The 22,736-nt window shown below is 40.6% G+C and overlaps 1 protein-coding gene across 3 annotated transcripts in view; it reads left to right on the top strand.

Moving 5' to 3' along the window:
- Positions 1 to 22,736, top strand: part of LOC135202574 (stomatin-like protein 1) — a 453,302-nt gene that overhangs the window by 176,998 nt on the left and 253,568 nt on the right. For all 3 annotated transcript variants that reach the window (XM_064232076.1, XM_064232073.1, XM_064232075.1), the window contains one exon: positions 15,037 to 15,197. In XM_064232076.1, coding sequence (XP_064088146.1) covers positions 15,037 to 15,197 — 161 coding nt within the window. The remainder of the gene's footprint in view (positions 1 to 15,036; positions 15,198 to 22,736) is intronic.

The following is a 22,736-nucleotide window of genomic DNA, read 5'->3' as shown; positions in this document are numbered from 1 at the left end:
GAAACACTAACACAACAATGGTTTATTTACAAGCTTACTAACAAAGATAAATGCAGAATGGTGTCTCCTATTTACATAAAAAGGCAAAATTTTACAATGCATGAGCTGGGGGAACAGTGAGGTAATTCAAATACTTGCTGGCCAGTTTTGCGACTTGAAGCGATGGCTTCACAAAAGGAGAACTCTAATGGTAGGTGCCTTCTTGCTTCCGTATTGCAGAAAATAATGTCTACTCTTGATACCTGAAGGGTAGGAACTCCCCAAAACCTCTAGCAAGATGTTTCTTCTCTGAAGTCTTGCTCAACGTCGAAATAACTCGGTCGTCCACTCCTGAAGACAACTTGACTAGAATTCAACCAATTCTCGGGCGACTTTTCCTCTCTGATCCTTCGTCGGTTCCTTCTTTTATCTCTCTCGGATGATTTCTGATCTCTGCTGCTGAGCTCTCACTGATCTGATCTGTGACTCTTACTAATGATCTCTTACTCTGTGACTAACTGATGATCTCTGCTTTCTCCTACTTCGTCCGTCGTATTTATACGGTGACCTGGGGGCGGGGCCTACGGCGAGCGTCACAGACTCCCAAGATTACGGGAATGATTTAGAAGAATCTCGACGGAATATTGCATCAGAAATCGTGGCGTTCCTCACATCATGTCAGCGCCTGTCAAGTTCCATGAAACTCCTGCCGATTCTAGAACCATCATGAGAACAGGCGCTTCCAACACATGCGCGAAAGCCTACGTGCTGCAGAACTTCACGAAGATGCGTCTTCCTTTCCTTTATCTTTCTTTGCTATACAGCAATTACCATTTAACGTCCCCCTCCCCCCCAAAAAAAAAATTAAATCAACTGATTTTATTTTTTTCTAAAGAGAAAAAAGAATTAAACAGCAGGGGAACAATTCTGCATAAAGCTTTAATACTTCTCCATTCACTCAACCTCTCGTGCCAAAACAGAAAACGGTCATTAGGCTACTCATTCTGAAAAATCTCAAGAGAGCTACCTGCTATAACATTATCCTTCTCTCTTACTTTTATCCTTCTCTCTTACTTTTTCCATTTTCTGAAATGCTAAAACACCTCGTGCATTTTCTGAAAACTAATTTCTCTCAGTAACACTGTCACATCGAACACTGGCGGTGGCCATGGTACGGGGCATTCTTTATAATTCTGAAGCAAATTTACATTCACTGACTTTGCTCTACTCTTACCCATATTAATTCTATAATGTGCATTTCCCCTCTCCTCTAACACTGAAAAAGGACCTTCGAACTTATAAGGTAAAGAGGGACCTTCTTTCTGGACTAGTACTAAAACTTTATCTCTTACACGGAAATTTATCTCTTTCGCTCTAAGATCATGTTTCCGTTTAGTCCCCCCTTGACTTCCGTTCTCCTTCGCTAGTTGCCAACCATCTCTTGTTTTTATAATACTCAAGATTAGTTATGTAATCTTCTCTAACCTTACCTAGAGACAAAGGTCCGACCATATTGATAAATACATTCTCGAAAGATTCGCCTACTGAAGGAATATTACACAACGGAACTTTGGGAATTACTTGAATCGGTTTCCCGGCAATTGGGCATTCATGACAGCTTAAAACATACCTCTTCACGTCACTTCTCATTTTAGGCCAAAAGTACACCCTACTAATAGACCTGAAAGTTTTATTTACTCCTAAATGTCCTTGCTCATCATGTGCTAAATTCAAAACTAGCTCACGAAACTTCCTAGGAACCACTAATTGTTCGGTGATTTCCCCTTTACTACCTGACTTAGGTTGAACATAACGACATAAAACTTCGTCCTTTAAACAAAAAGTTTCCTTACACACATCATCGAGATCATCATCCAGCTCACACTCAAAAATTCGGGTTAGTGTCTCATCCTCTCTCTGCAACTTGACTAGCTCATCCTTATTCACGAGGTTAGCGCCTAATTTATCACCATAACTAGTACTAGATACCGGTACATTTACTACGTTACTTTCGGCAGCTACACCTTCCGTTTGGCTATCACTTTCAACGATAGAGTTAGGTTTCTCAGCCACACCCATGCCAAGATCGACCTCGCCACCTCTGTCACACTCATTCGAATCCATGAACTTACTCACGTTCGAATCCACGAACTTACTCTCATTCGAATCCACGAACTTACTCTCGTTCGAATCCACGAACAAATTACGACCGTAGTCTACGTCTGTATCTAAACCTGACCTAGTTACTACCATTCCAGGCCCTGGAATATCCCTCACAACAGGATTCACATTCTTGGATAAAGCTAAGTCATTACCGACAATAATGTCAACGCCATCGATGGGCAAACTGTCAGCTACTGCAAGTTTCACTTCTGACACTACCTGACTTTCTAAGTTCAACTTCAACAAAGGACAAAGAACACAAGTGTTAGGAAATCCACCTAACATGACTTTTTCTGCCATATTGATTTCTGCCCTGTTTGGCACACTCTCTCTCCTAATCAGTGAGACAGCAGCTCCTGTGTCTCGAAGCAAGACCACCTCTCTCAAATCTACTCCTCCAAGAGAGGAAACTACACCTTCTGACAAAAATTCAAAAAATTTTCTGGTTTCTCTCATCACATCATTCCTACTTGACGAAAGGTTAACTAGAGACACTGGTTTCTTACCGTCCTTCCTTTCTACTGCACAATTTCTTGCTAAATGCCCTTTCCCATTACATCGGAAACAAGTTAATTCTGAGCCACTAGATGCCATTTTACTCCTACAAACCTTTGGCGTATGACCAGGTTTTCTGCATGTATAACAGGAATAGTCACTTTTACTCGCTTTGCTATTACTAGAACTGAAACCTTTACTGCTTTGTACTCTACCAGACGAAGGATCATTTCGTTTCTTACTAACACTCAAATTGTGAGTTAGACTGTATTCGTCAGCTAACCTAGTTGCTCCTGCAAAAGATACTTCTCGCCTATCTTCTACATAAAGTTTAATCTCAACTCTAAGTTCTTCAAACCGTCAAAATCCTCAACTTTAGCAGAAGTTAACCAATCAAAAAACAGCCTTTCTAACTTCTTACCGTATTCTACATACGTAATATTTTCATCCTTTCTCAAATTTCTAAATTTCTTACGGTACGCCTCCGGTACTAGCCTATACACGCTAAGAACAGTTTATTTTACAATATCATAATTATCACATTCCTCCTTAGTCATGCAACTATACACAGTAAGCGCCCTACCACTCAAAACTGACTGTAAATATAAAGTCCTCATTTCTTCAGGAGAACCTACTCTTTCCATTAACTTCTCAAAACACATGAAATATGTTGTAACATCTTCCTCATCAAACTTTGGTACTAATTTCAACACTGCACTTATACCTAACGTATAAGCTACGTTTTCGTTCTCACCTGTCCGACTGTTACGAGTACTTTCCCTTAACCGAGCAATTTCCAACTCATGCATACGTTCTTTCTCTCTTTCTTGTTGCTGCATTTCTCTCTCAGCTGCTCTTTCCTCTCTCTCAGCTGCTCTTTCATCTCTCTCATACTTTTCTCTCTCTTTCCTCTCAACGTACTCATGGAGATCATTCCCCTCTAGACCTAGGAGCTTACCCGACTCAATAAACTCTTTCACCATCTCACTCATTTTGGTTCTTTCTATATTCTCCCTGTTTCAAACTGTTAAAGCTGAATATTACTGGCCAAGGTCGCCACAATGTTACGAACCGAGAGAGGTCCGCTTCAGGTTCGATATTATGATAAACAAAAAGAATTCAACACCAACAATTGAAACTGGGGATACGAATATAGAAAGAAACACTAACACAACAAAGGTTTATTTACAAGCTTACTAACAAAGATAAATGCAGAATGGTGTCTCCTATTTACATAAAAAGGCAAAATCTTACAATGCGTGAACTGGGGGAACAGTGAGGTAATTCAAATACTTGCTGGCCAGTTTTGCGACTCGAAGCGATGGCTTCACAAAAGGAGAACTCTAATGGTAGATGCCTTCTTGCCTCTGTATTGCAGAAAATAATGTCTACTCTTGATACTTGAAGGGCAGGAACTCCCCAAAACCTCTAGCAGGATGTTTCTTCTCTGAAGCCTTGCTCAACGTCGAAATAACTCGGTCGTCCACTCCTGAAGACAACTTGACCAGAATTCGACCAATTCTCGGGCGACTTTTCCTCTCTGATCCTTTGTCGGTTCCTTCTTTTATCTCTCTCGGATGATCTCTGATCTCTGCTGCTGAGCTCTCACTGATCTGATCTGTGACTCTTACTAATGATCTCTTACTCTGTGACTAACTGATGATCTCTGCTTTCTCCTACTTCGTCCGTCGTATTTATATGGTGACCTGGGGGCGGGGCCTATGGTGAGCGTCACAGACCCCAGAGATTACAGGAATGATTTAGAAGAATCTCGACGGAATATTGCATTAGAAATCGTGGCGTTTCTCACTTCACGTCGACTCCTGTCAAGTTCCATGAAACTCCTGCCGATTCTAGAATCATCATGAGAACAGGCGCTTCCAACACATGCGCGAAAGCCTACGTGCTGCAGAACTTTTCGAAGATGCGTCTTCCTTTCCTCTATCTTTCTTTGTTATACAGCAATTACCATTACAATTGGAAGTTGGTGTCCTTCGAATTTGTCCCGGAATTCATGGCCAAGACCCAAAATCCCTCGGTGCATGGTGACAGGTTCACATCGTTTTCCATTCCATCGCTGACTGACTTTGTGGGTGTTGATGCTCAAGAGCTTTTGTTGTGCCCTGTCCGGGCCCTACGTTACTATCTTAAAAGGACCCGGCACCTTAGACCAGGCTGCCACAGACTTTTTGTTAGCACAGGCTGTACAAAGAAGAGGTGTCTAAGAATACTATCTCTTTTTGGGTACGGGAAGCCATCAGACAGGCGTACTTGACTATTGATGATTCCACCACCACGTCTGTGGTGGTGATGTTAGAGGTATTGGTCCCTCTCTGACTTTCAAAAAGAACTTGGCTGTACATAGAGTGCTGAGCACTGGTACTGGGTTACGCTAGTCCACGTTCACCTCCTTCTATTTTAGGGATGTTGCCCACAGATCTATGGACACGTTTTCCCTGGGTCCTGTGGTGGCTGCCCAACAGGTTGTGTAACTCCTAGTTGCCCTTAACAGGGCACCTTTGTATCTTAACTAAGATGACTGTGTGGATGAGAGAATGAGTGAGTTGGCTGGTGCCTAATGTTTCAGTGGGTCTGTCTCAGAGGCTGATGCTTGGACCCAGCACAGATAGGCTAGTAGAGATTTCAGACTGTTTGCCTACTAACCCTTCTGTGAATTTTGGTGAAGAAAACGCGTTAGAAGAGGCTACACATCCTTCTCGTCGTCGGTCGCCGGTGCCAGAGCAGGAAGAAGGGGACATGCAGGAGTTTCTGTCTTCCTTTTCGGAGGTTGTTGATCTCATTTGTGGGTTCAACAATTTGGAAAGTAGGACTCAGGATCGGTCGTCTTACACTCATTGCTTGGAAGCCTTGGTGGGAGCTGCTCAGGACCCCAAATCATCTCTCCAGCTGCCATTGTCAGGGCACGTTCAGTCGGTCTTGCAGGTGGTTAACGTCTCTGTTTCTGACCGGGACAGTTCACTTCGCTCTAGAGGCTCTACCAAACTCTTACCTCCACCTCTCACAAGACATAGGAAGTACTATGCTACGAGCTTTGCATTTTTGTTGTCACGCCACCTTAACCCAGACGTCATTTGCCTGAAGCCGGGTTTGACTTTGGAACAGGTGAGGTCAGTGGCTCCGTCCTTATCTCCGCAAGAGGCCCTAGCCTTGGAATCTACGGCAGCCTCCATGTTGCAGACGGTTTCTTGGCTGGACCTCTGGTCTGTGGTGATTGCCAAGATAGCTTCTTACAGGTCCCCTGATGGGTCTTTTGCAATCCGGGGGCAAGGCCTTTTCTTATTTGGGTCACCTCAGTGCCAATTTATGGGCTAATCTTCTTCTGGTTAGGAGGGACGCGGCTTTGTCTAGGATGGAGAGGTCGCTCGACACCGAGTCTTTGCTAGCCTTGAGGAACGGTGACCTGTTAGAATCATAATCTTTGTTTCCCTGGACCGAACTCGACAATGCGATAGACCGACGTTGGGCTGACACCAAGGGCCATCTGGTGCACCAGGCTGTGTCTAAATCAGAGCCCTGCCCTCGGAGATGTTTGGACCCCCCTCCTCCCCCGGTCCAGCAGCAATCGAGGAGATCGTCCCCTGGTAGGCCATCGAGGACCTCGAGTTTGGCAGGGCCTTCCCGTTCGTCACAGCCCAAGTTGCAGGATCAACGCCCCTTTCGCTCTCGTTCCTTTAAACCAAGAAGAGGCCCTAGGAGCAGAGGTCAAGGGGGCCGTCGGTAGGTTGGGCGCCTCTCCCTCTCCTGCGCCACTGGTGGGGGGTTGCCTGGCTGGCCATTGGGCCAAGTGGCAGTGTTATGGGGCGGAGAAGTGGGTGTTAGATGTCCTTCGGGTTGGATACCTGTTGCCATTCGACTTTTCTCCTCCTCTGTCAGACAAGCCGCAGCTCAGGAAGACGTATCCCTCAGATTCTCTGAAGTTCTTGGCTCTTCAGGGGGAGGTGCAGAAAATGCTGGATAAGGATGTGATAGCGGAAGTAGTGTGTCCGTCCCCTGGGTTTTACAGTCACATCTTCTTGGTGCCCAAGGCATCGGGAGGATGGAGGCTTGTGATCGATTTATCAACCTTGAATCGCTTCATCAGAAAGACACGGTTCAAGATTGAGACCCCGCGCTTGGTGCTGGCAGCCGTGAGGGAAGGCGACTTCATGCTGTCGATAGACTTGAAGGATGCATACTTCCAAATCCCTGTCCATCCCACGTCCAGGAAGTTCCTTCACTTCTCTCTGGCGGGCAAGATCTTCGAGTTCAAAGTCTTGTGCTTCGGGTTGACCACAGCCCCTCAAGTGTTCACAAGGGTCTTCTCTCTCATGTCAAGTTAGGTCCATGCTCAGGGGATCCGTTTGCTGAGGTACCTCGACGATTGGTTGGTCTTGGCAGTTTCCAGGGAAAAGCTGCTGCAAGACAGGGATCGTCTTCTTCGGTTCTGCCTGGACCTGGGCATATTAGTCAACCAGGAAAAGTTGAACCTCGTACCCACTCAAAGGATTCTCTACCTGGGCATGGTCATCGATATGACAGTTGCAAGAGTTTTCCCGTTAGATCAGAGATTGGAGAAGTTGCGGGCTGTGCTGCAAAACTTCCTCTCAAAGTCGCATCAGTCAGCTCATCAGTGGCAGGTTCTTCTGGGAGTGCTATCTTCCCTTGAGAAGCTGGTCCCTCATAGGTGTCTTCATCTTCGGTCTCTGCAATGGAGACTGGGGGAATTCTGGTCTCCGGCGGAGGACTCTCCCCTGTTTATGGTCCCACTGCCTTTGAAAGTGAGAGAAGACCTTTGTTGGTGGTTGGACGACCAGAATCTATTAAAGGGCGTCCCTCTGTGCTCTCTCTTTCTGGACTTCCTTCTGTTCTCGGATGCCTCCATCGCAGGTTGGGGTGTGCACTTAGGTGGCCTCATCGCTTCAGGCGTTTGGAGTTTAGAGGACAAGCAGCAGCATATGAACGTCTTGGAGTTGAAGTGGGCAATCAGGAATTCGGTAGAGCTTTCAGCCAGGTATATCCCAGGGAAACGGAACGTGGTCGCAGACAAACTCAGTCGCCGGGATCAGATCCTAGGCACAGAGTGGTCCCTTCATCAAGTGGTGGCGGACAGGCTTTTCCAGATTTGGGGGAGACCCATGCTGGACCTTTTTGCGACACGTTACAACAGGAAGCTAGTAGTGCCTCAGGTTACAAAATTAATCCGTTCCGAAGCGGCCCTTGTAATCTGATTTTTTCGTATCTAGAACTACGTTTTACATGTAAATTGCCTAATTCGTTCCAAGCCCTACAAACACACCACAGTAAATTTTATAATAAAGCTAAATTGACCAATAAACAATGAAATACAACAATTTGGACCATTCAATACCTAACATAACCATGACTGTACCTGTAAATAAAGTGTATTAGTGTACAGGGTGCAAGAAATACCGTATGTACATATGTAGTAAAATGTGGAGCCTTACCTTTTGAGTGAGGCAATGTCCGAAAGTGGCGACAGAGGAGGAGGACAAATGGCAGAAAACATGAACACTCAACTTTATGAAACACATTAAAAAATGGCAGAAAACATTAACACTAAACTTTACGAAACACATTAACAAATGGCAGAAAACATTAACACTTCTTGATTATCTCCATCTTCGTCTCCATAGAAAGCATCCTCTTCTTTCCGTGAACTTCAGCAACATTCTTGGGACCCATGGCTAACAACTAAGTAATTAAGTTCACACACAACACGATAAAGTAACTCACAGTACAACGAAAGCGAAATCACTAATACAAATTTACGTTAACAAACAAAATCTACGTGAATGAAGGAATTCCAGGTGTTTACGATAACGCTTCCGCAAAAAAAGGTCAAGGATTGCCTTTATATAGAGGCATGATGGGACAGATGCTGACCAATAGGAGAGCAGGATCTTACGGCGGTGACTAGCATCAGGAACCAATGGAAGAGCGGGAGGATGGTGGCGAGTCTACTGAGATGGTGGCACGCGAGTTTTAAAATTGTTCTCGGCAGCCCGGGCAAATCTCGGACTTTACCTTCTCGCAACCTGAATTATTTTCGTACACCGAAAGCAAAAAATTCTTCGTCTTTGCCTTCGTTACCTGGATTTTTCGTACATAGGGACTTTTGTATGTAGGGGTATGACTGTATTTAGGATAAAATCATCAATGGTTCTACCTACAGCATCCATGGTATCACCTCCCTATAGACTATTATGGGCATTTAAATCTCCCAGTAGCAAGAAAGGAGGAGGTAGTTGATTAGCTAGTGCCTGAATGTCATTCAAATTAATCTCTGATCTAGGTGGGAGGTAAATAGAGCAAATAGTAATCTCTCTTTCAAAGCATGCTGAAATGGCAACTGCTTGTAGGTTTGTGTTGAAAGGAACACTTGTCTGTTGCATAAACATTTTGACAATATATAATTGCAACACCCCGATGAGCTTGATCACAATCTGTGGGGTCCATCATATACATTTTATAGTTTAGTCCTGGATTGCATAGTGAGTTGCCTAACTTAGTTTCTTGAAGACAAACTACATCTGGATCATGATGGTTCATAATAATTTTAACTCTTCAGAAAGAGTCCTAAGGCCTTTGCAATTCCATTGCAAGATATTAAATTGGAATTTTAAATGTGATTCTTGTGCCCAGCCGAGTCACATTTTGGCTAGGTCTTCGAAGTAATACAACTGAATGGTCTTGGATTTGAGTCTCTTCAGTCTAGTGCCTGGGAGTCTTTTATTTTTATTAGATGATAGAGAGTTTGAACATATTTCCTGCACATCGTTCTGGTTCAGTTTGAGACTAGATTTATCTAAACATTTAATCATATTTAAAGAATCAGTATGTTTTCCCTTTACTTCAGAAGTAGCCATTTCTGAATATGATTGAGGGGATTGGGAGAGATTGGTCATACTTAAATCTGAGTGGGACTGTGACATCTTTTCCAGTGGTTGTGAGGTTGATAATGGCTGAAAGGGGTCATCTAGTAGTACACTGAATCTGTTGGAAATTTGTGTTTTAAATTCTATAGGAGAGGATATTCTACATTTTTTTGGCTTCCGGGGTGGCTGAAAACTGTCATAGGATTTATTAAGATTTCCTTTAGATTTTTTTTGTTCTCTTTGGGTTTAACAGTTGAGCTCGAATCTGAAACAGCATTTGCTTTCAAATCAGGTAGTGGTTCATCAATCACAGCTTGTACTACATCAGATCGAAGTTCATTACTTACTTAAGAAACTGAAATATCCTGAGAGGGTGTGTTATTTTTAATGATAGGTAAAGCAGGCAAATGGACTGCATTATTTCCTCTAACAGTGGAAGCAAATGAGGATCCAGGATTTTTGTTAGCCCTGCAAACCAAGCGTCTGGCTTCTCCTATGCTGATAAAGTTATTTTGAGCAGTGTTAAACAACTTCTTGTTGGAAAATATATTGTGGACAGTCCCTCTAACTGGGAGAATGATTGGCAGCACAATGGAGACAATATTTATCAGCCTTGCAGCTGTCCTTTACATGTTCACCGGGGCATACAAAACACTTTATTGGTTTTGTACAAGAGATTGATACATGGCCATATTTGAAGCATTTATAACACCGGGTTGGTCGATATTTAAATGGCTTAATCCAAACCCAAGAGTGGTCTATATCAATAAATTCTGGTAAATAGGTGAATGTGAAAGTCAATTCAATGGCATGCTGAGTGCCTTTCAAATTGCTAACTTTAACAACATATGCAGGACACATATTTAATATTTCCTCATCTTCAAATTCATATAAATCTCTACTATATACTACACCCTGTTTAATATTAAATGATCGATGAGGGGATACATCTAAAATATTTCCATCTTCAGTTGGTTGGAATTTTGAAAGCATCTTAATTTGAATGTCATTGTTTGCTTTGATCAAGACTCCTTTACCATATCTTTTTATATTACCCTTAGGAATGGCACCAATCTTCCTCCATAGATATTTGCACGCTGATAAGTTTTCTTTGCCCTGTTTGTAGTTTGTGACATGCCAAACCAATTTTGGGTCATCTTTTGCCAGGTGTTTTTGGCTACTAACCTCAAACTTGCGGGTATGTAGTCTGTCTTATCCTCATCCAAATTGTTTATGTTAAACAACTTTGCTTGGCAAACTGAACCAAAGATATTTTTACCATCAATATTATCTAGAGCTTTGGAGGCATATTCAGTTTTACAAAAAGTAATGTAACATTCACAAGAGATGGGACTTTTATAATTCGTAACTTGATTCTATCTTACCTTGCCAAACTGTTTCATGTGATCATACAATATGTCAAAATCATCTTGATCACTTACGTTACTACAATACAAAACTCTTATATTTTCATTTATACCATCAGTATTTACACCCTGGTGTCCCAGTGTTTGGTAAGTAAAAGGCCAGAGGGGGAATCCTTAATCAAGCGAGAGTCATCAACAGAGGGGGGAAGAACAAAATTCATGTAATGATGGTATGACTATTCATCCAGGTTGGCCCCATACCCACAATGGAGCCACAATTAGAGGGTGATATAGCACCCTAGGAGTCAAACCCAGAGATGCACCCCATACCCAGTGCCTTGGGGTTTGTCAGTTTGTCGAGATCAGACCCAGCACTGAGTGTAGGGTTTAACTTAAAGTTTCCTCTCACTCGAACACGTCAGGTACTCCAGTTCTATGGACGGGTGAGGAAGAATGCCGTCCAACCCCACCCTCCATCAAATCAGGAGTGCCAAGTTTAGTCAGGTCCATTTCAAGAGTTGTTGATAAAAGCAGTCCAAAAAACAGAGTAGAAATTTAGAGGTTGGATAGAGGATTCAGGAGAAGATAGAAGAGAGATGGATTAAAAGTGTAAGAGAAAGGGTTGTACGATGTTCCATCAGGACTCAGGGCACCTTTAGGAGTGCTATTACACTCCCACAGAAGCCAGGGTCCCTTATCCCCTCACCACTGGAAGGAGTCCTACCTGAGGGGTACATATATATGAGAGTTGGCATCCATCCACTGGGCATGAGAACTCAGACAACACTACCTTTTTTCAAATCTGTCTCTAAGAACACCAAGTTATTCTTAAGGATAAGGTAGCTAGTTCTCATATTTTTATAAAAAATTATTACCTGGACTCTCACTTTCTACAGTATTATGAGAGTGAAATTGTCTGTTATATTATCTTTTTTTATGACCTTTTCATCTTCCAGGTATTTTTTCAGCTTCCAGGTATTTTCAGTATATATGGTTCCAGAAATAAATTTTTAATGCACCATTTGTCTTCTTCATTGGTGAGGCTTTTAGTGCTGTTCCAATTGTTCATTGTACATAATTCTTGTTTGTTGCTCAACAATTTTGTGTGAGAAACTTTTTTACGAGCGTCTGTGCCACATACTTAAAACATAAGACCTAATAGGACCTTTTAGGTCTGTATGAGGCACTTTTCTGAAATTTGTTTGTGGTAAAACACTAGCAGCTTTTGCTTCCCTGCCTTCAGTCTCGTTTCCGTGAATCCCAACGTGAGAAGGGACCCAACAGAAAGCGATTGACTTATGCAGACAATATATATAAAAAGCGACTCTTGAACTTTTTGAATAAATGGATGAAAGCTATTAAATTTTTTAAGCTTCTAAAGTGCTTTTCGAATCTGAGTATGTATATTGACACTACTTTGAAGAACTGAATCTAGGGCGGAGACTGTAGTTGTTAATTCAGCAGTAAAAATTGATGCAGAGTCAGGTAATTTAGCTGTATATGCTGTATCAGCAAGGATAACAACACACCCATCACCACTATCCAACTTTGATCCATCTGTATAGATCTTCACATAATTAGTACAGGTAACATCGTGCTCTAAGAATTTCCCCTAATCTCTTCTTCAGTGCAATCCCTTTTGTTAAACGATTTCTTGCATACTAATACCTCTGGAATAAGCCAAAGAGGATTTACAGGATGTTCTACTTCCAGGACTTTCTGGGATTTGAGATGATTATTCCTAACATAATCATTTATCGAATCTGTTTTCTTGAGTATACTTGAAAGGAGTATCACAACCCTAGTTCTTGCCTTTTTAGATCAAGGGGAAGATGATCTGTATTGACATATATACTTTCAACAGAAGTTCTAAAATCCCCTGAGAATATTCTCAACCCCATGTTGTGTACAACATCCAATTCCTTTAGCTTGGTTTTACAAGCTGAGGAATAGCTCTGACAGCCATAGCCTAGAATGGATCAACACAGCGAGTCTTATAGCCTCAGAAGGGATTTCTTGTCAGCCCCCAACTAAATCCAGAAACAACCTTTAAAATATTCAAAGATTGTTTAATGTTAATCTTTAGGGTATTAATGTGGCTGGCCTATGTTAATTTGTGATTAATAATTATGCCCAGAAATCTTACTAATTTTCATAAGGAATGATAGATCCTTTTAAACTAAGTGTGGGAACCTCTTCTACACACCGGCACCTGGTAAATCTTACTGCAACTGTTTAGGAAGAGGAGAATTTGAAACCATTCTCATCAGCCCACTTACTGACAATGAATCTTATCCTGTGCAGTATTTTGCAAGGTCATCGACAAAAAGAAAGCATTTAACGTGGCAAGATTTTTTCAACCACACTAATTATTGCCACTGAAAAAGTGTTACACTTAAAACACTTCCTTGGGAAGCTCCTTCCTCCTGCACAAGAGGTGGGAGAAGAGTTTCCCACTTTTACCTTAAAAAATCTGTCCGTTAATAAGGAATACTGTATATAAATCTGATTATTTTTCCATATATGCCCATCTCGTGCTAATGTTTCATGATGCCAATTTTCCATGCAGTGTCATATGCATTTTTTAGGTAAAAAAAATATTATGGTCTAACATTGTTTGGTGAATCCTTGCTGGATTTGGTTGGTCGGCCTCAGCAAGGGATCAAGGGTGGAGCGGTTTTTCCTGAAACCAGATTGAAATTATGATATTAATCCTTTGGTTTCTAGGTGCCAAGCTAGTCTAGTATTTATCATTTTCTCCATCAGCTTACACAAACAGCTTGCAAGAGCTATTGGTCTATAGATGGTGGTTAGGGAAGCATCTTTATTAGGCTTTTTAATAGGAACAATTATGGATATTTACCAGTCCTTGGGTAAAAGTCCAGTTCCCATATTTTGTCTATAATCTTTAGCAAAGATTTTTTGATCTCATCTGGGAGGTGTTTAAGCATTTCATATATGAAATGCTTAAACAGTTTGTTCATGATTTCAAGGACTTTGCCAGGGAGGATATAAACAAAGCCTTTGATGTTGAGCAATGAGGTGAAAATGGATTTGGAGGATGATTTTATTTCCTTAATTGGGGCAACTAGGCAACTACTGATGAACTAAGTGGCGAAGGGATTCAAAAGCAGCAGGTTCCAGGGTCAGAACCATGATGCTTCACCATCAACAAGATGCAGTAGGCCTTTGCACATGCTTTGCCAAAGTAATGGGGAAAGTGCACCTCTGTTGTTTGTTATAGAAAAACTTTAGTTTTATGAAAAGAAGAGCAACAGAGTTCAAGCAATTCTACCAGTTCTTGCTGCATACAAATCCAAATGAAGAAGAAATTCAGCCTCCAACACCATTTACATAATCTACTTAGTCCCCTTCTCTTCCTTCATCTTTGTTCTTTGCCCCATTAAAAATATCAATGTCACCCATCTGGGAGTTAGAGTACAGTATACAGTATTGCATACATGTATGTAATTTCTTTTTAGGGGTGGGGTCTCTGTACATTCTTTACAGCTAATTTGCATAAATTTACTGTATTAGAAAGACAGTAAAATGTTTACCTATTGTACATATCTTAAGTGACATTATGAGGCTACTTACAGAGGTTTACAGGATATCCAGGGTTTTTTAAAGGGTTTATTTTTGTTTAATATCACATGTCATGGAACAACTTAACAGTGTACACAGAGGTATTAGTACTGTATTATATTTTTCCAGCTTGACAAAATGTGAGCATTCCAATACAACTGTCCAAAAATTACTTTGCTAATATTTAAGAAATGTGTTATGGTACAAAACAAATACTGATAAATCAATCAGCACAACATAATCCAAACTCTCAGGCTGGTCACAAGTAGTAGTGTGAATATACAGACATCACTGATAGCACATAGTACAACCCAAGTCAGGTTTTGACTGGTCTTTATGTTTTTCTTGGTAATTTATTATAGTAATTTACATGGGGAGAATTTTGAAAAATTATGCAAATTTTATGCTGTCAATAGAATTTGGTATCATATGTTAAACCTGTTTTTATGTGAAGCTGTCATTGTCTGGTAACCACTTAAAATATACTGTACTGACCTTATTTGTGAATTGGATTCTTTTGCTACATTTCCTCCATAATTTCTTCAATGCAGCTCATCACAGCTGATAACGGAATAATTGAAATGGGATGTGAAGTAAAGTACAGAGTTAGTGATGTACAGCGGCTTACTACATCTGTCACGTCTCCAGAGCATGGGTTGAGGAGTTTTGGGAAAACTGTTCTTCTAAATGTTCTTACAAAGCACACAGTTCGGTGAGTATACGTACATACTGGTAAACTTTTGGAAATCTGCTTTCCATGATTACTTAATTCAAACAGGCTCAGAAACTAACTGCATTTGCTGTAGTCATCAATACGTAGTAGTAATCAGAGAACCTTTCAGATAGCTATGGTTTTTTAAAACTATATTACTGTAATTGATTGAATTTTTCATCACATCTTTCAGCAAAGTTAACATGCCATATTTTCACAAGGATTAAAAGGTCTTTGCTTTTATACTTGTGCATATGAACACAGTTATAGCAGGTATGTCAAGTGTTGAATGGCTGGTAAACAGAGAATGGAAGACAGATAATAGATCAGATGTCTCCCACTTGGAGAATTCCTTTTATTTCCCGTCTGTTTATACTTTGACACAACTTCATCTTGGCATTCTTTAGCTCTTTTCTGTCTCTTTGGGAGAGGCACGTGCTAGTAAAATGATATTTTCATAATAGAATTAAGTTTCATATATATTTACCAAGTAATTACATAGCTAATGCTTCAATTTGCATGCCAGCTTAAATTTTGAAATTTGCGGTAACGCTTCTATTGTTTTAGTATAACTAACCACGCCCAGTTTCGGGGAAGAACAGGTACAACTGAAGAGCTCAATTCGTTTTTGTCCATGAGAGGGGAGGAAGGAGGGCTCCGATTCTGTAATTACTTGGTAAGTATATATGTAACTTCATTTTATTATGAAAATATCATTTTCATATAAGTAACTTACTAAGTACGTAATTACATAGCTGAATCCCACATTGACAGGAGGTGAGATACATAGACATATTCTACTCAAAAACACATGTAATGGTAATGAATTGGAAACAGAAAGGTAGCTAGCATTGGTGAAATGCATGTTGTAACCTTACCTTGGTAAGAGAGCTACAGCAGGAAGATAGGAAGATACTGCCTCTGGTTAGAGTTCATCTCGACCTATAGCCATCGAGCGCCTCTACTTAGCTTTGAAGGGAAGGAGTACTCTGAAGGCTGGCAAAGCGTCAATAAGTGCACTTGCCCTGGGCACAGTGCGTACCACAAAAAACAAACCAAGCAACGCTGTTACCTACACTTGAATAAAAACCACTACCCATCCACTAAAAAACAGGTGGGTACTCCAGCCGCTGTCCAAGAATGCATTAGCATTCTTTTTAAGAGATGTTATTTCCAAGTCACACTCTGGGATTCGGGAGGATTCTTTACCCACGAAATAAGGGATGTTGCTACCTCGTTGGCTTTTAAACGTAACTTGTCACTCTCCGCGATTCTTCAGTCTACGTACAGGCAGACAGTTTACATCTCCTTACCTTGATATAGGGTGTTGAGTCTTGGGGAGCTTGGGGTACACAGTTCCCCAAGCTCCCAAAGACTCGATGGTATTAATCTTTGCAATGATATTATTAACAACATTTCAAAGTCATCTTAAACATTTTACCCTTAAAAATATATACGTACATACTTCTAAACCCTTCCAGCAGAGAGAGAGAGAGAGAGAGAGAGAGAGAGAGATTTCAGTATCCTTCGTAGGGTATTTGACCATCAAGTGCAAACATTTATTTGACCCAGGAGTAGCAACATCTACTACCCCTGGTCAGTATGTCAAAATATTTGACAAATTATACAGGTTACACTCACTCCACTTTCTCCAAGGCTGTAGGAAAAAGATGAGGAAAAGAATTTATACTGAACTAAAATCTTACTAATTCACTACATTTTCTTTACATCAGTATTAATATTAATACTAAATATTAAATTTAATAGTATTAATATTTGAAAATTAGTAAATAATTTATATCTCATAGTACATTACTAAACAAAAAGTATGTACATACTACATATACGTACATAAAAATTCTCTCATCTTAGTGAGAGAGAGAGAGAGAAAATTTTTTATTATTTAATGTTATTACTATTTGAAAATGAGTACTAGTAATGTAAATCATTATTTGGTAGTCGATGTTCTGTTCTCAAGGACCTACTTTTCCATGGTCCAACCAGAGCTCCATGGTGAGCAGACTACATATACATACTACATATGTCCAAGAAGTCTCTTTTAGCATGTCTTAAGGCCGGGTATTGTGTCATAATTATAAACATTATAGCACATGATAAAGTATAAATGGACTCAAGATAAGAGGGCACTTTCTCTTATCCTCAGCGAATGCTGAACCAAGTTGACCTATGTCAAAACCTGCAAGAAGAAGTGGCTATGCACATATATGCCTTCATATTGTTTACATATACCAAAAACAGACCAAAAACCCATACTTTCTGTTGGTCAATGCAGGATATTCCCTTACCCAAATCCCATGTCTTTTCATTAGGGAAGTGGGAGGGCTTTGAGGACTCGACAGTTACTACCAGAAATAGCTTTTCCTAAGTCAAAACCTGTTTTTTGGTAGCATAGTCGCTCTCATCCTCATTGAGTTTTACAAAGAAATTGACAGGTGACGAAAAGCTCTTGAATTTTAATCCCAACAGCCAAGAAACCTTTCTAATCCTAGGTCAAGTCACATGTTTGAAGACCCCATTCTTCTTCTTTCCCACCGTTACCCCTACATTACAGGGCCGGTTGCCTGATGCGCCTTCTCCACTGCCTTCTATCAGAAGCATCACTTTATTTTGCCATCTATGTAATATCTCTTTCTCAATCTTCTTCCTCTAACAGGTTCCTCCCAAGCCCATACCATCTCAATCGTGACTCTCTTATCATCTCTGTAATCTTTACTAAGCTTGCCCTTCTTATTTCATAATTTTTCAATCTCTCAAGCAGTGATATTCCCATAATCCACCTAAGCAGCCTCATCTCTGTTTTCTCGAAAGCTTTGCTTCCCTTTTTTTCTTAGAACTCATATTTCTGAGCCATACATTAATATTGGTCTTATCACTGTGCTATACTCTTGACTTTTAGCTTGATTGGCATTTTCTTATTACATACTACTATTCCAGCTACCTCTCTCCCCCTTTCCCACGGAGCTTTTATCCTACTGTCAACTTCAGCCTCACATCCTCCCTCCTGGCTTAAAGTAGCTCCTAAGTATTTGAACTTTTCCACCTGTTTTATAATCAAGCCTCTTCTTTTTTGTCTTACCATTCTGTCTCTATCTTCCCTGCTACTCGCCAAAACCTCTGTTTTATTCACATTCACCTTGAAGTCACCCATTTCTAAAGACTTCTGCCACTCTCCAACCCTTCTCTGTAGGTCTTTCTCATTTTCAGCAGTAATCACCTCATCATTAGCATACAACAACTCCCACAGATCTTCATTCCTGATCTCTTCACTTAACACATCCATGACCAGCACAAGCAAAAATGGGCTTAAAAGCTAACCCCGGCCCTGGTGTAATCCAACACTAACTTCAAAGTGTTGTTTCCCTAACTGCTGTTATTACTTTTGTGCTCGTTCTTTGATATATCTCAACCAGCTGAACCAACTTTTCTGGGACTTTCCTCTTCCTCAAACATCAAAACATCACTTCACTTAGGATTCTATTATATGCTTTCTCTAGGTCAATAAATGCACAATAGAGCTCATGGTTTCCCTCTAGCTTCTTTTCCTGTAGCTGTCTTACTATGAAGATGGCATCCACCATCCCTCTTCCTCTCATGAATCCATACTGCTGTTTTCCAATTTTAATCTCTCATCCTGTATCCTCTCTAAAGTTTTCAGTCCATGCTATCAGCGTTGTAGGTGTCGTAACCGTGGAACATGTGCCGTAACCCTGGAAATAATTTCTGATGAATATAATTGAAAAGTGCCCTAACCTCGGAACGTCATAAGCCGAGCCCGTCGTAACCCAGAGACTGCCTGTGTGTGTGTGTGTGTGTGTGTATGTATATAATATATATATTTATATATATATATATATATATATATATATATATATATATATATATATATATATATACACACACACACAACACACACACACACACACACACACACACACACAACACGGCAGTCTCTGGATTACGACGGGCTCGGCTTACGACGTTCTGAGGATAAGGCACTTTTCAATTATATTCATCAGAAATTATTTCCAGGGTTACGATGCCGACAACGCTGATCTGGCACAAGAAATATGACACCAAAAATGCAAAATAATCAATATTTGAAGGTTTTTGGGATGAAAAATCCAATAAGAATGCAGTTTACATAGTTTTCAATACACCCAAAGCATTAAAAGTAAGGTTTTCTTACGATTTTTCACAATAAGTTCCGGCTTATGACGATTTTCGGCTTACAATGTGTCTCAAGAACAGAAACCCCCATCGTAACCCAGGGACTGCCAGTATATATATATATTATATATATATATATATATATATATATATATATATATATTATACTATATATATATATATATATATATATATATATATATATATACATACATATATATATATATATATATATATTTATATATATATATATATACATATAATATATATATATATAGATATATATATATATATATATATATATATATATATATATATACACATATATATATGTGTGTGTATATATATATATATATATATATATATATAATATATATATATATATATATATATATATATATATATATATCTATATATATATATATGAGGCGGCCTTCGTATCTTGAACCGCATTTTACATGTAAAATGGCTAATCCGTTCCAAGCCCTCCAAAAACACCCCAGTAAATTTCATAATAAAGCTAAATTGACCTATAAACAATGAAATACGACAATTTGGACCATTCAATACCTAACTTAATACGTACTAGTAGTACTAACATGTATGTACCTGTAAATAAAGTGTATTAGTGTACATGGTATACAAGAAATACTGTACGTACATACGTACGTATGTAGTAAAATGTGGAAGCTTACCTTTTCAGTGAAGCGATCTCCGAAAGTGGCGACAGAGGAGGAGGACAAACGGCAGAAAACTTCTTATAGTACATACACTTAACTTTACGAAACACATGAAAAAATGTCAGGAAAACATAAACTAAACTTTACGAAACACATTAACAAAACTGTAACACTTAACTTTACATAAAACTTAAAATTAAATTTTTTACACTTACATTTTTTTTACAAAATTTCAATTTCTTCACCACTTTCAACTTTGTTTTTTCGTAGTATCACTTGGTTCTTCCTTTTTGCTTACTCCTACTAAAGGCCTCTTGAAAAAATAACTATCCAAGGAAGATCGCTTCTGCCAACTTTTGACAATGTTCCTGAAACGACTCAGGCAAACGTCATCGAACTGTGCAAGCATACGACATGTGTAAGCCTTTTCGGGGTGTCTCTTTTCTACGAATGATTGCATCTTATGAAAAGCAGCTAGAGCATCCTTAATTTCTGCCGTTGACATAGCGTTGTCGTCCTCCTCCTCGCCGCTGCAAGAGAACTCTTCTCGAACGACGTTATGTTGCATGGCCTCCAACTCCTTCAGGTCATCTGTCGTAAGCTCCTCTTGGTGCTCCTCGAGAAGGTCATTGATGTCTTCCTCATCGACGACCAGCCCCATGGACTTGCCGAGTGCAACGATCTCGTCAAGATCTGGTTGCGAAACAGTTTCAGGATCGTCAACTGTTCCTGAATCTGCAGCACCAGCTTCACCCACGTCAAATCCCTTGTAGTCTCGGGCGGATACGGCATTGGGCAGAGTTTACTCCACAAAGAATTCAAGGTTCGCCTCGAAACCTCCTGCCAAGCTTGATCGATGAGTCAGATGCATATCTCAACATCGAAATGCTCCTTCCAAAATTCACGCAAGGTGAGGTTTGTGGTATCAGTGATGTTGAAACATCTCTTGAAAAGATGTTTCGTATACAGCTTCTTGAAGTTCGATATCACTTGCTGGTCCATGGGCTGTAGGAGAGGTGTGGTGCTAGGTGGAAGATAAAGAACCTTGATAAACGAATACTCCGCAAGGATATCTTCCTCGAGGCCAGGAGGGTGAGCAGGGGCATTGTCCAACAACAGCAGACATTTGAGAGGGAGGCTCTTCTCTTCCAAGAATTTCTTCACTGTCGGGTGAAACACAGATTTACCCACTCGGTGAACAAAAGTCTCGTTACCCAGGCTTTCGCATTAGCCCCCCACATCACTGGAAGCTTCTCCTTAAGCACTTTGTGGGCCTTGAAGGCTCGAGGGGTCTCAGAATGATAGACAAGTAGGGGCTTCACCTTGCAATCCCCACTGGCGTTCGAACAAAGTGCGAGCGTAAGCCTGTCTTTCATAGGCTTATGCCCGGTAGCTTCTTCTCTTCCTGCATGATGTATGTCCAACGAGGCATTTTTTTCCAAAATAGGCCTGTCTCATCACAGTTGAAGACTTGCTGAGAACTGTAGCCTTCGTTGAGCGTCATCTCGTTGAATGTCTTAATAAAGGCTTCAGCTGCTTTCGTGTCTGAGCTGGCCGCCTCCCCATGCCGCACCACCGAATGGATGCCAGTCCATTTACAGAATTTTTCGAACCATCTATGAGAAGGCTTGAACTCTGGGGTTGGTGTCAATGTCTCTTCTTCTCCGTCGTCTTTGGCCTAGGCAATCAAATCGCCGAAAATAGTGCTGGCCTTGTGGCAGATACCAGTCTCCGTTATCGTATCGCCAGCGATTTCTTTGTCTTTTATCCAGACAAGAAGCAGCCTTTCCATCTCATTGTGCACGTGGCTCCTCTTGCTGGACAAAATAGTCACGCCCTTGGAAGGTGTAGCTGCTTTGATGACATCCTTCTGCTTAAGGATGGTGCCTATTGTCGACGGATTTTGGCTGTATTTCTTGGCGATCACACTCAATCGCATACCAGCTTCATATTTTTTAATGATCTCCATCTTCGTCTCCAAAGAAAGCATCCTCTTCTTTCCGTGAACTTCAACTGTCTTGGGACCCATGACTAAGTATATACTGTATGTAATTAAGTTATGTAATACGTATTCGTATGAAATAAAGTTCTCACAAAACATGATAAAGTACTACTACAACGAAATCACTAACGAATTTACGTTAATAAACGAAATTGTATAGAATGAACGAATTCCGCGTGCTTATGATACCGATGATGCCGCGAAGTGGCCAAAAAAGCACGCCGCTACGTAGATGCATGATGGGATCATGGGAGAGATGCTGACCAATAGGAGAGCAGGATCTTATGGCAGTGACTAGCATCAGGAACCAATGGGAGAGCAGGCGGATGGTGGCGAGTCTACTCAGTTTTAAAATTGTTATCAGTGGTCTGGGCGAATCTCGGACTTTACAGCAACAACCTTTCGTATATTGAACAATTTTCGTATGTAGAGCCACAAAAATCTTCGTATTTGCTTTCATATATCGAGTTTTTCGTAAGTTGAGCCTTTCGTATCTCGAGGTACCACTGTATATACAATTAGACTCTCCTCCCAGTCCCTTGGCATTGCTACTTATTCTCATATAGCTTTTGATAAATCCAGCATCCACTTCTCCCCCCTCTGTACCTAGTAATTTGATCATTTCAATTTGGAACTCTGATGGACCTGGTGCTTTACCATTCTTCATTT

The sequence above is a fragment of the Macrobrachium nipponense genome, chromosome 30, assembly GCF_015104395.2.
Source record: "Macrobrachium nipponense isolate FS-2020 chromosome 30, ASM1510439v2, whole genome shotgun sequence".
Classification (NCBI taxonomy): Eukaryota; Metazoa; Arthropoda; class Malacostraca; order Decapoda; family Palaemonidae; genus Macrobrachium; species Macrobrachium nipponense.
This window is presented reverse-complemented; position numbering and strand designations above follow the sequence as displayed.